This window comes from Phocoena phocoena, chromosome 3 (genome assembly GCF_963924675.1).
Source record: "Phocoena phocoena chromosome 3, mPhoPho1.1, whole genome shotgun sequence".
Classification (NCBI taxonomy): Eukaryota; Metazoa; Chordata; class Mammalia; order Artiodactyla; family Phocoenidae; genus Phocoena; species Phocoena phocoena.
The window spans coordinates 167,622,566-167,636,521 of NC_089221.1; the positions used below are offsets into that span (position 1 = coordinate 167,622,566).

Genomic DNA, 13,956 nt, shown 5'->3' on the forward strand with positions numbered 1-13,956 from the left:
GGGTGAACTACTATATAAAAAACTACTATATATAAAATAGATAAACAACAACGATTTACTGTATAGCACAGGGAAGTACATTCAGTATCTTGTAATAAACTGTAATGGAAAAGAATATGAAAAAAGAATATATATGTACTGAATAACTTTGATGTACACCAGAAACTAATACAACATTGTAAATCACTATACTTCAATTTAAAAAAAAAGAAGGAAGTATCTATTTAACATGAAAAAAGGTAGTAACGAAGGAACTGAGGAATGAAAAAGAAATAAGACATATGAAAAACAAATAGCAAAATGGCAGATAGAAGCCCTACCTTATCAGTAATTACATTAAATATAAAAGAGTTAAATTCTCCAATTAAAAGGTAGAGATAGACAGAATGAATAAAAAGATGATCCAATTATATGCTGTCTACAAGAGACTCACTTTATTTATTTATTTTTAAAAATAAATTTATTTGTTCTACTTATTTATTTTTAGTTGCATTGGGTCTACGTTGCTGCACATAGGTTTTCTCTAGTGTGGCGAGGGGGGTCACTCTTGGTTGCGGTGCACCGGCTTCTCACTGTGGTGGCTTCTCTTGTTGCAGAGCATGGGCTCTAGGCATGCGGGCTTCAGTAGTTGTGGCACGCAGGCTCAATAGTTGTGGCACACAGGCTTAGTTGCGGCATGTGGCATCTTCCTGGACCAGAGCTTGAACCTGTGTCCCCTGTGTTGGCAGGCGGATTCTTAACCACTGCGCCACCAGAGAAGCCCCAAGAAACTCACTTTAGATTAAAAAAAAAAAAGATTGTAACATACACCCAATTGCATCAGATGGGAGACCAGGGTCCATACAGAAATAAATTGGAAGCTCAGTACACAAAGTTTCAAAGTGACTCTCTACAAAATACTTAGTAACTACAAAGGAGAAAAAAGTAACTGCTTTGTGTAGTGGTTAAGCAGGGACTCATGGGTCAACTCCCAGCCCCACTGCTTTTGAGCTATGTGACCTCAGGCAGTTGCTTGCCCTCTCTGTTTCTCAGTTTCCTCATCAGTAAAGCAGGATCATAACTACCTATCTCATAGGGCTGTTGTGAGAACTGTTAGACCACTAGGAACACACCTGTGGTTAACAAATCCGGGCTTATTACTTGCTACAGTGAGGGAGAGCACACACCAGGGGGAACAGTGGGCACATGCTTAAGTGCTGTTATTTCTGAGCATTCATCATTAGAATAGGCCATTTATACCCATTACTAGTGCGCTGTATTAAACCTTACAATTACAGTGTGAGGCAGGGTAATTGTCTCATTTCACAGTTGAGGAAACTGAGGCTCTGAGAATGTGAGGCTGAAGGTCCCAGGACTGGGTAGGGGTTGGAACAGTGCCTTCTGGCACCAAAATTGACTGCACAGCTTCTGCCCGATCCTAACTGACCTCTCAGTTGTGTCAGGCGCTTTATCCCTCCCCGGATTTTTCTGAGAGGAAGTGTTATCCGCATCCTGTTCCTCATTCTTCCTAAGTTGAGAAAGAACAGATCTGAGGAAGGGCTACAGAGGGAAATAAGTGGGGTTATAAAAACCATAGTTCAGAGAGGAGTTAGAAAGACGGGCAGAGAGGAAAGGATGATGGCAGAGATGTGTAACCCCAAGGAACCGGGTGGCTCTGGTTAGGCTGGACCCCCAGTCTGGGGTGATGGTGGGGATGACAGGGCCCCAGTGTTCTGAAGGTGCTGGGGCCTGGCCTTCAGCTTGCAGTTCTGAGAGAGGAGTCAGCAGGCTTCCAAGTTCAATTGCATGTGCTCTGTCCTATTCAGAGGAGGAGACATTTGGGGGCCGGACATTGGCTGAGAGACATCCTGGACTCCTACGCAGTTTGAGGAGCTCACCAGGTACCAGAGCGGCTGGTTCAGGAGCAGGCGACTAGGGAAGGGGGTGGTTGGGGGTGGGGTGGGACAGGGTCTGCCCCTGAGCCCCAAGCTCTGCCCATCTGCTGGTCCTGCAGGGTGTCTGACCCAGAACCCTCTGCTTCCCCTGCTGCTCTTCATCTCACTGGCTTTCTTCATGCTCCAGCTGACCACCCTGGTTCAAGGTGAGTCAGCATCTGTGGATTTGGAGTCCTGGGTCCCTTTGGGTTTTCTCTCTGGGATGGTCTTTGCCCTTTTCCACATTCCCCAGACCTACTAGGGCTGGGGCGTTTGGGCTCCGTGTCACCTTCTGTGTGACCATGGGCCAGTTACTCCCCCTCTCTGATCCTGTTTCCTCACGTGAAATGCAGTGCATCCTCCTCTATGGGGAGCTTAGTTTCCCTGAGACCTTGAAACCGGACTTGGCACCGGGTCAGGGATAGAGTCGGCGCTCATAAAGGGGGAATTCTCTGCTCTGTTGTAGTTTCCAGGATCCAGTTTCTGCAGAGAGATTTGGGGGACCACCACGTGGAGAACAACAGCCTGGATGGGGGGCTGGACGCCGGGTTCCGGAGTCAGAGAGGGGATGGGGCTCCGAGGGAGCATGACCTTGGACCAACCATCACCACCAGGGGTGAAGGAGAGAGGGCAGGAGTGGGGGAGTGGATTGGAGCCCTGCAAGTGGTCCTGGGGGCTGGTGATGTTGGGCAAGTCACTCTCTGAGCCTCAGTTTCTTTGTGTCATGGGCTCTTCAGGTTCCTGTGAGATCCGTACATAATGTTCTCATGGGGCCCTCTCTGCACCAAGCACACAGTAGGTGCTTAATAATTGAGGTCCTCTCCCTCCAGTTGATGTTGCACAGGGGCAGATGCGATCAAACCTGGAGGAGATTCTGCAGCGCCTGACCTGGATGAATGCCACCCTGAGTAAGGGTCCCATGTCAAAGTCACGAGGGAGTCACAGGATTGTGGGTGGGGCTGGGACCCACCTTCTATGGCTGCCACGCTGAGGAGGGCAGGGCAGAGCTGGGTTCTTTCGCATGGATTTCTTGAGGACTGAGCTGACAGCTGAACACAGGGGCTGACCCTAGGTTCCCAAGGTCTGATGCAGGTGTCTGGGGCCTAGGAGCCAAGTGACCTCTCTGTCCCAACTCCACTCCTCCTTCCCAGCTGGCCTGTGCCGTCCCTGTCCTTGGAATTGGGAATTCTTCCAGGGGAGCTGCTACTTATTCTCCTGGACCCAGAGTGACTGGAAATCTGCTGTCTCCTCCTGTAAGGACATTGGGGCCCAGCTGGTGATCATCAAAAGTCCTGAGGAGCAGGTGGGCCGGGCAAAGTTCCCCTTGGGGCTGGGCCATATGACTGGTCAACAAACAGCTTTCTGCCGCACTCCTCTGCCCTCTGAGAGATGGAGGTCCAGGGAGCAGATGGGGGTGAGAGGTGAGAGGCAGTCAGGGAAGACTTCCTGGAGGAGGAACCATAATGGACTCGGGAAGGTCAAGTGAGAGAAGAACATGTTTGAGAGGAGCCCATGTCTGGACAGAAAAGGAATTTAGAGTACCCTCGAGACCACACATAATGTATGTCAACTGAGACACAAGTTAACACATATCCACACATGTATGTGTATTAACACACATCCACAGCCTCCATGCACATGTGAACACATACAACTGAAGTAGGGGCTATAGGCTAGACTGTGAAAGGAACTTCCATGGGAGGCAGGGGACCATGGGAACGTGGGAAGACATGGGATGCGTGGCATTCAGGGATCTTCCTCCTGATACCCCTCTCCCCACCCCCACCCCCAGAAATTCCTGAAGATTTGGTATGTCAGATATAATAAACCCACCTGGATTGGCCTCAGTGACCACCACAATGAGGGTACCTGGAAATGGGTGGACAACAGCCCCCTCCAACTCAGGTGACCTCCCAGTGACAATGGCCCGAGGGTGTGGGCAGGGACGCCCCTCCTTCAAAGCAGGGTTGCTCAGACTGTGGGACTGGAAAGTATCACCTGAGGAGCTTGGTGAAGATGCAGAGTCCTGCCTTCATTCTGGGGGTGGGAGTGGTAGTGGTGGGGGCCTCAGATTCTGTAAGTCTGGGTAATGGCCCAAGAATCTGCAATTTAACTTTGCCAGAGCTGATGCTAATGGAGGTGGATTCTAACCCTAACCCACATTTCCAAAACCCTGTCTCCAAACTCCTCACCACCCTCTGGCTGGTTCTTGGCAATTTACTGCCAAAGCCCAGGGACCAGCTCCTCCAAAGGGGGGGCCTGGGGGTGGGCTCTGGGAGGAGTAGGGGGCTCAGAGCTCTCATGGGGTTCACAGCTTCTGGAAAAAAGGGGAACCCAACAACCACGAAGATGAGGACTGTGTGGAATTGTACAACGATGGCTGGAATGATGGCAAATGTAGCACACAAAACTCCTGGATCTGTGAGAAGCCCTCGTCTCCCTGCCCGGCCCTCTGAGGGTCACTGCCTCCCCCCCACCCCACCCTGTCCCGGTTTGCAGAGATCAGGCAACTGACACATGCGGTCTGCTGGTTTCTCTCAGGCCCCACCCGTTTCTGTTTTTCCCTTTGGTGAATTCCCATCTCCCTCCTGTACGGAGGTCTTCGAGATCCTGAGGCAGATTCTGAGACCGCCTTATCCTCTAGGACCCATCCCACCATAGGCTATAGACCATCTTTTTTCATCTATTGATGGTCTCAGCCCCGCCTCAGCTCCTCCATGACATCCCCTTAATAAAGTCATACATTGCATTATGTGTCCCATTGAACTTATTTTTGTTCCTTGCCACTGTTTCAGTTACTATAGGTTTTTTTTTTCAGTTACTATAGTTTGATAATCTGTTTGATGTACATTAGGACATTGTCTTTTTTCAATATGTTTTTCTCTACTACTGTGTATTTTATTTCCCAGATACAGTTTTGAATCAGTTTGTAATTTTGGCTGGGAAAGTACACATATACATATATGTATATATATACAATACATATTGGTATGTATGTGTCTGTCTAGCTATCTATGTGCTCATTGATTCATGAACCAATTATTTATTCAGGTACTTTATTTTTTCAAAATATAGTTTATGAAGTAAAGTTGATTTACAATGTTGTGTTAGTTTTCACTGTACAGGAAAGTGATTTCATACATATATTTTAAAAATTCATATTCTTTTCCATTGTGGTTTATTACAGGATATTGAATATAGCTCCCTGTGCTATACAGTAGGATCTTGTTTACCCATTCTATATATAATAATTTGCATCTGCTAGCCCCAAACTCCCAATCCATCCTCCCCCACCCTCCCTCCCCTCTTAGGGTACTTTAAAAATGTAAAGGTTTATGATTTTCTTCATATAAATTTTTTTTCTAAATTTTTATTTATTTGGCTGTCTGGGTCTTAGTGGCAGCACGTGGGATCTAGTTCCCTGACCAGGGATCGAACCCTGGGCCCCCTGCATTGGAAGTGTAGAGTCTTTTTTTTTTTTGCGGTATGCGGGCTTCTCACTGTTGTGGCCTCTCCCGTTGCGGAGCACAGGCTCCGGACGCACAGGCTCAGCGGCCATGGCTCACGGGCCCAGCCGCCCCGCGGCACGTGGGATCCTCCCGGACTGGGGCACGAACCCGTGTCCCCTGCATCGGCAGGCGGACTCTCAACCACTGCGCCACCAGGGAAGTCCGTTGAAGTGTGGAGTCTTAACTCCACAGTCCAGTTGGTTCCCACTGGACCACCAGGGAAGTCCCTAAATTAAAACAAACAAACACATTATTTCTAGGCATGTGTATTAGTTTCCTATTGATGCTGTAACAAATTACCACAATCTTAGTAGCTTAAGACAACACAAATGTATTATCTTACAGTTCTGGAAGTTGGAAGTCCAAAATGGGTCTCATGGGCCTGAAATCAAGGTGTCAGTAGGGCCGCCTTCCTTTCTGGAGGTTATCGGGGAGAATCTGCTTTCTTGTCTTTTCCAGCTTCTAGAAGCTGCCTGCAATCGTTGGCTGGGAGCTCCCTCCCTCCTTCTGCAAAGCCAGCAAGGACTAAGGCTTTCACACCCTGCATTTGCTCAAACACTGACTCTTCTTCCTCCCTCTTCCACATTTAATTTTCTTTTTTGGGTCACGCTGCACGGCTTGTGGGATCTTAGTTCCGTGACCAGGGATCGAACCCGTGCCCCCTGAAGTGGAAGAACGGAGCCCTAATCACTGGACCACCAGGGAATTCCCTCCCTCTTCCACGTTTAAAGGACCCGGTGATTACATTGGGCCCACCTGAATAATGCAGTCTAATCTCACAATTTTCAGATCAGCGGATTCGGGGCCTTATGTCTACCTGCAACCTTACTTCCTGCTTTTCCATGTAACATAAAGTATTCATAAGTCCTGGGGATTAGGACATGGGCATCTTTAGGGGGGATGTTATTCTGTCTACCACGTGTTGTACTTCTTATGGATGTGCTGTACGAGGTAAATCTCAATGAGTTGGTGGGTAATATCCCAACTCTCTCTGCTCTTGACTTAGACAGCTCTGAGGCATGTTTCAGAGCTCTTAGAGGTTAGCAAGAGGAAAAAGTCACCTGCTCAATAATGCCAATAATGCTTTCTTGGGGTTTCCCTAGTGGCGCAGTGGTTAAGAATACGCCTGCCAATGCAGGGGACACGGTTCGATCCCTGGTCCGGGATGATTCCATATGCCATGGAGCAACTAAGCCCGTGTGCCACAACTACTGAGCCTGCGCTCTAGAGCCCGCGAGCCACAACTACTGAAGCCCTCGCGCTCTAGGGCCCGCGTGCTGCAACCACTGAAGCCTGCACACCTAGAGCCTGTGCTCCGCAACAAGAGAAGCCACTGCAATGAGAAGCCGCACCGCGATGAAGAGTAGCCCCTGCCCGCCGCAACTAGAGAAAGCCCGTGCAGCAACGAAGGCCCAATGCAGCCAAAAAATAAATAAAAATTTAAAAAAAATAATGCTTTCTTATGGCTTCCTTCCCTTCTCTCCTAGTGCCCTCTGAGGATGACACAACAAATCAACCTCGTACTGAAATCCTTGTCTTAAAGCCTGCGTCTGGGGGAACTGAACCAAATTCAGGCTGGGCTCATGGGACTCATTACAAACAGTGCATCAGAACCACGCCTGGTAAATAGATGGGCTGAGACTAGATTGACCATGTCATTTCCAGACTGGGACATTTAAGAACGATTGGTGGTCACCTCCCTGCACACTCTTCTGTCCCCTTGGCAACGTTGGAACCCACAATTGCAACTTGGATGCAAGATAGCCTCTCTGATCTGCAACAGTTTTGCAAGAGTGTGTTTTGGCCATGACTGTGTTGTGTTACATTGCTGAGATGCTGGGGTGTATTTGCTATTTGTGGCATCGTGTAGAAGATTCTTATTAACTTGTCCACAGAGGAATTCCAGAACCTCGGCTCCCAGCCATGCACCTGGCATGTAGAGGAGAGAATTCTCCCTAGCTCATTCTATGAGGCTAGCATAATTGATTATTAAAAATAATTCCAGTGAAATCAAAGGGGACAAAGGGGGAAAAAATGGAAACCGTTGAACTGTGTTGAAAACAAAAATGATCCAGGAATCACACTGTCCAAATTCAGTGAATGCTAGAATGGCTTTTCTCAAGAAAAATCCCTCCAGTAATTATTACAATTTCTATTTGCCAGCTTGTGTTTGTAAAGACGGAATTAAGAGATCCCCATGATAATTTCCAGCCAAGATGTGGTACCAGCTCCTGCTTGAAGTAAGTGAAAAACTGGACAAAGTATATGAAAGAATTATTTTCAGTCTCTGGAGATAAGTGTAATGCAGTGGTCCTTGAAAGGGGAGAAACAAGGTGAGCCCTACAATTGGCCCAGCTGACTGCCTGGAAGGAGTTTCCAGTTTGCAGTGCAGGGAAGGTAAACCCAAGCAGAGCTCTGAGTTCTCACTGGCTTGAGGAGATAGAGTTGGGAATTCAGGCAGAATTCAATGGACAGTGTCCCAAGAAGAGAGAACTGAATAGAGAGAGCTCTAAGAATCTCTAGATGGTCTCCATTCAATCTTTTGTTTTGGTTGGGGGGGGGGGCTGCATTGGGTCTTCACTGCTGTGCTTGGGCTTTCTCTAGTTGTGGCGAGAGGGGGCTACTCTTTGTTGTGGTTCGCGGGCTTCTCATTGTGGTGGCTTCTCTTGTTGCGGAGCACAGACTCTAGGTGTGCGGGCTCCAGTAGTTGCATCACGCGGACCCTAGAACGCAAGGACTTCAGTAGTTGTGGCTCGTGGGCTCTAGAGCTCAGGCTCAGTAGTTGCGGTGCACAGGCTTACCTGCTCCGCAGCATGTGGGATCTTCCTGGACCAGGGACTGAACCCTGTCCCCTGCATTGGCAGGTGGATTCTTAACCACTGTACCACCAGGGAAATCCCCCCCCCAATTCAATCTTTGGTGGAGTTTTGATTGGTACACGCATGGGGAGAAATTATATGAGGCCAAGAAAGAACCACTCAAGAGCTTTAGAAGGAACGATACCCCAGACTCACACAGGACTGGGAATATCAGAAGCCCACCCTCACAGACCTGTCATATAAGCAAGCAATAGCTTTTGTTGTTCTAAGCTGTTTTGGGATTGTTTGTTACTGCAATGCAACTTAAGCTGACTGATGCATGTTTCTGGGTGTACCAGCCCCCCCATGTCCAATGCCCAGCATCTGAGACACTTGGCCACCTAAAGACTTTTCCTGACCATCAGAGTCCTCCCTGCCCACATACAAGGCAGTCAGGAACACCCAGGAATGATGATACCACCACATCTCTAATGACTGATCAGAGTTAATGGTGAAATACTCCAGCTCACTTATCCTTCTGGAAGGAGGACTCTGAGGCAAAATCTTCAGCCTCAGTTGCCCACCATCATTACTTCCTTATTAACATCCTCATTATTTGTTCCCTTCCCTTCCATTTCTCACATCCCCACTGCCTTTGTCATGCTTCCCAGGGTCATGTCCCAAATAAATTATACCTGAGTCTCTATCTTGGAGCTCAGCTGGTGGAGAAACCACTAAAGGCACAAACTCGATAGAAACTTTGCATTGAGATAAAAGTTATGAGTTAAAGAAGTGCTGGGTGCATTTATTTATTTTACTCTGTACTTTGAAATGATTTTAAGGCTTACAAGAGAAGTTGGAGAAAAGACACAAGTTCCTAAATACTCTTCATCCACCTTCCTCCAAGGTTAACATCTTATGGACCACAGTATAATGATCAAACCCGGGAACGTCACAGTGATACACTATTATTAACCCAACTACAGAACTTATTTGGTCCTATCCTGGCTCAGGATGTCACATAGCATTTAATTATCATTCTTTAGTTTCCTCCAATCTGTGACGGTTTAGTCTTGTCCTGTCTTTCATGCTCTTGACATTTTTGATGAGTGCTGGTGAATTTTTCTGTAGACTGTCTCTCAGATTGAGTTTATCTGGTGTGTTTTTTTTCCCTCCTGATTAGACTGAGGTTACCCTTTTTGGCAAAAATACCGCAGAAGTGGTGTTGCATACTTCCCAGTGCCTAATCTCAAAGGTTACGTGATGTCGTTATGTCTATTATTGTTGGCGGTAACCACAATTATCTGGTTAAGGTGGTGCCCATCAGCTTACTCCATTGCAAAGTGAGTCTTTGTGATGAATAAATATCTTGTGAGGAGATAACGTTGGGAGTTAGAAAATATTCCATTTCTCATCAAACTTTTATAGACCAATTTTGGTATCTTGTGGTTTAGGTGTGATTTTGACATTGCTGTGTCCATTGTTCTAGGTCTTCTTGGGAGACAGAGCTTGGAAACACATGCATGTGTACAAATAGGCATACATACACATACTACATGTCTGTATTTCTGTATCTACTTATCTGTACACATATATTAAAAACCATGAGTTCATATTGATACCCTACTTGTAGTCCAACATCACAGAGTTCATTCTGGTCTTCCTCCTCCCCCACCCCTTTTATTTTGGCTTCACCACACGGCTTGTAGGATCTTAGTTCCCTGACCAGGGATCGAACCCATGCTCCCTGCAGTGGAAGCTCAGAGTCTTAACCACTGGCTGGACTGCCAGGAAAGTCCCTAGCCTTTCCCCTTTCCTTGTTTGTAACACCTTTTCTCCAACAGTGAGAAATGTGGTTCTCATTATCCACAATATATTTGCTTATTTGTTCAGCTAGAGAATACACAGGAAGGAGTTTCAGAATTTCTTTTTTCTTCTGTTAAAAAAATTATTTATTTTTATTTTTTATACAGTTTTTCTGGTAACATCTTTAGTGTTTTCTATGTATGGTATCATGTCATCTGCAAACAGTGACAGTTTTACTATGTCTTTTCCAATTTGGACTCTTTTCATTTCTTTTTCTTCCCTGATTGCTGTGGCTAGGACTTCCAAAACTATGTTGAATAAAAGTGACAAGACTGGGTATCCTTGCCTTGTTCCTGATCTTAGAGGAAATGCTTTCAGCTTTTCACCATTGAGTATGATGTTAGCTGTGGATTTGTATTTTTTACACAAATTTAATGGTTACTTCCCACTGATAATTATTACAAAATATTAGATATTTTCCCTGTGTTGTACAGTATATCCCTGTAACCTATCTCACATCCAATAGTTTGTACCTCCCACTCCCCCAGCCTTTTATTGCCCCTCCCCTTCCTCTCCCCACTGGTAACCACTAGTTCTCTATATTGTGAGTCTGTTTCTTTTTTTGTTGTATTCACTAATTCATTGTATTTTTTAGATTCCACATATAAGTGATATCATACAGTGTGTGTCCTTCTCGGTCTGACTTATTTCACTTAGCATAATTTCCTCCAAGTCCATTCATGTAGCTGCAAATGGCAAAATTTCATTCATTTTTTTATGGTTGAGTAGTATTCCATTGTGTGTGTGTACATATGTGTATATATATATATATGTATATATATGTGATACATCTTCTTTATCCATTCACCTTTTGATGGACACTTAGGTTGCTTCCATGTCTTGGCAATTGTAAATAATACTGCTATGAACATTGGGGTGCATATATCTTTTTGAATCAATGTTTTTGTTTTTTTTAGATAAATACCCAGGAGTGGAATTGCTGGGTCATATCACAGTTCTATTTTTAGTTTTTTGAGAAACCTCCAGACTGTTTTCCACAGTGGCTGCACCAATTTACAAATTTCTAATTCATGCCTCTATGAGAAAAAAAAATCCCATTTTTGGATGAAGGGAATCCTCTCAAGAAAGGCTAGTGGGTACAGAGTTCCTTATTTCTTGTACGTATTCGAAGGACAGCTGGGCTGGATATCGAATCCTTGATTCAAACTGTCATTCATTGAGTTCTTTTTTTTAATGCTCCTCCATTGTTGTCTTGCTTTGAACATTAGTTTTGAAAAGTCTGATACCAGTCTAATTCTTATGACTTTGTAAATTATTTGATCTGGAAGGCTTAAGGATTTTATCTTAATCTTTGAAATCAAGTAGCTTGACTGGAATATGTTTCAGAATTGACCATCTGGGTTAATTTTCCCATGTACCTGGCGAGCCCTCTCAGTGTGTAATTTCAGGTGATTTTCTATTTCTGGAATTTTTTTGGATTATGATTTTAAATATCAGCTCTGTTTTCTTGTTTTGTTTTCCTTCTTCAAGGACCACAATAATGCATGTATTACTCCTTCAGTGTCTGAAATTCCATTTCCGTTCATTTCCCCTTAATCCCTTTTCACTTCTTTCTTCATGTCATTGTCACTTTCTTTTCTTTTCTTTTTTTTGCTTTCTTGTTTTTTGGCCATGCCATGCAGCATGCAGGATCTTAGTTCCCTGACCAGGGATTGAACCTGTGTCTCTGCTTTGGGAGTGTGGAGTCTTTTTTTTTTTTAATAGATCTTTTTTTTAATTTTAATTTTTGGCTGTGTTGGGTCTTCGTTTCTGTGCGAGGGCTTTCTCTAGTTGGGGCGAGAGGGAGCCACTCTTTATCGCAGTGCGCGGGCCTCTCATTGTCACAGCCTCTCTTGTTGTGGAGCACAAGCTCCAGACGCGCAGGCTCAGTAGTTGTGGCTCACGGGCCCAGTTGCTCCGCGGCATATAGGATCTTCCCAGACCAGGGCTCGAACCTGTGTCCCCTGCATTGGCAGGCAGATTCTCAACCATTGCGCCACCAGGGAAGCCCTGGAAGTGTCGAGTCTTAACTACTGGACTGCCAGGGAAGCCCCCATTGTCACTTTCTTAGTCGTTTTTCTGCTTTTATCCAATGCCCTTTATTACACTTTCATCTGAGTTTATTCTCTCTTGGGTACCTTATAATTTATTCTGCATTTCTGAAATAATTTTGTCTTTTTCTTCCATTTATTTCCTGAGTTGATTCAAACCTCTCATCATCTACCCCTGTTTTTCTTTTCTGCCCACCTCAGTACTTGGTCCTTTAGTTTTTGAATTTTTGATGTAAGATGATTTTTCATATCCTCAAATGCTTGTTTGATTAGATTTAATTCTCTTCAAAGTGGAGACTTACGGTTTTCTTTTACTTCCTGATTCCTTTTCTGGGGGACTATTTCCTTAGCTGATTTGTGTGAACTTTCATTTCGTGAATCTTTTCAATTGCTCTCTCTGAATTTACTATTTTCCTTTTGTTCGTATGTGTCATATATTGGGGATGTTTTATGTGATAGGCAGCTCAATGTCACCTGCTTATGTCAATGCAGCAAAGCCGACTTACTTTAGTGGATTTTGTTTTGGTTTGTTTTGTTGGTGGCAGGAATAGGTGGGGAGACCTGCAATTAAAAAAAAATTTTTTATTAGAGTATAGTTGGTTTACAATGTTGTGTTAGTTTCTGCTGTACAAAAAAAGTGAATCAGTTATACATATACATATATCCACTCTTTTTTGATTCCTTTCCCATATAGGTCATTACAGAGTATTGAGTAGAGTTCCCTGTACTATACAGTAGGTCCTTATTAGTTTTCTATTTTATATATAGTAGTGTGTATATGCCAATCCCAATCTCCCAGTTTATCCCTCCCCCGACCCAGCTTCCCCCTGTGGTAACCATAAGTTTGTTTTCTACATCTGTGATTCTATTTCTGTTTTGTAAATAAGTTCATTTGTACCATTTTTTATTCCACCTATAAATGATATATGATATTTGTCTTTTTCTGACTTATTTCACTCAGTATGACAATGTCTAGGTCCATCCATGTTGCTGCAAATGGTGTTATTTCATTCTTTTTTATGGCTGAGTAATATTCTGCTGTATATATGTACCACATCTTCTTTATCCATTCATCTGTTGATAGACATTTAGGTTGCTTCCATGTCCTGGCTATTGTAAGCTGTGCTGCTATGAACATTGGGGTGCAGGTGGACTTTCAAATTATGGTTTTCTCTGGATATATGCCCAGGACTGGGATTGCTGGATCATATGGTAGCTCTATGCTTAGTTTTTTAAGGAACCTCCATACGGTTCTCCATAATGGTTGTATTAATTTACGTTCCCACAAACAGTATGTATTACTGTTTGAGGGTTCCCTTTTCTCTACACACCCTCTCCAGCATTTACTGTTTGTAGACTTTTTGATGATGGCCATTCTGACTGGTGTAAGGTGATACCTCATTGTAGTTTTGATTTGCATTTCTTTAATAATTAGTGACGTTGAGCATCTTTTCATGCACCTCTTGGCCATCTATATGTCTTCTTTGGAGAAATGTCTATTTAGATCTTCCGCCCATTTTTTGATTAGGTTGTTTTAATTAATTAATTATTATCTGCTTTCGGTCTTCGTTGCTGCACGTGGGCTTTCTCTAGTTCCGGCGAGTGGGGGCTACTCTTTGTTGTGGTGCGCGGGTTTCTCATTGCAGTGGCTTCTTTTGTTGCGGAGCATAGGCTCTAGGCGCAGGCTTCAGTAGTTGTGGTGCATGGGGTTAGTTGCTCTGTGGCATGTGGGATCTTCCAGATCAGGGCTCAAACCCGTGTCCCCTGAATTGGCAGGCAGATTCTTAACCGCTGCACCACCAGGGAAGACCCTGTTTGT

At 44.7% G+C, this 13,956-nt stretch overlaps 1 protein-coding gene across 1 annotated transcript; it reads left to right on the top strand.

Moving 5' to 3' along the window:
• The first annotated feature begins 1,617 nt into the window (after positions 1-1,617).
• Positions 1,618-4,369, top strand: CD209 (CD209 molecule). The gene is made up of 8 exons (XM_065874893.1): positions 1,618-1,657; positions 1,806-1,880; positions 1,994-2,080; positions 2,380-2,469; positions 2,729-2,821; positions 3,065-3,216; positions 3,706-3,818; positions 4,228-4,369. Exons 1-8 carry the CDS (start codon positions 1,618-1,620, stop codon positions 4,367-4,369), a joined length of 792 nt encoding a protein of 263 aa, XP_065730965.1.
• Positions 4,370-13,956: the final 9,587 nt, after the last annotated feature.

Excerpts from the sequence above, each read along its gene's own strand:
- CD209 (XM_065874893.1), top strand. The coding sequence starts at position 1,618 with ATGGCAGAGATGTGTAACCCCAAGGAACCGGGTGGCTCTG. Across the intron at positions 2,470-2,728 it reads GCTGGACGCCGGGTTCCGGA|GTCCTCTCCCTCCAGTTGAT; the intron begins GTCAGAGAGGGG and ends TTAATAATTGAG. Across the intron at positions 3,819-4,227 it reads AACAGCCCCCTCCAACTCAG|CTTCTGGAAAAAAGGGGAAC; the intron begins GTGACCTCCCAG and ends TGGGGTTCACAG.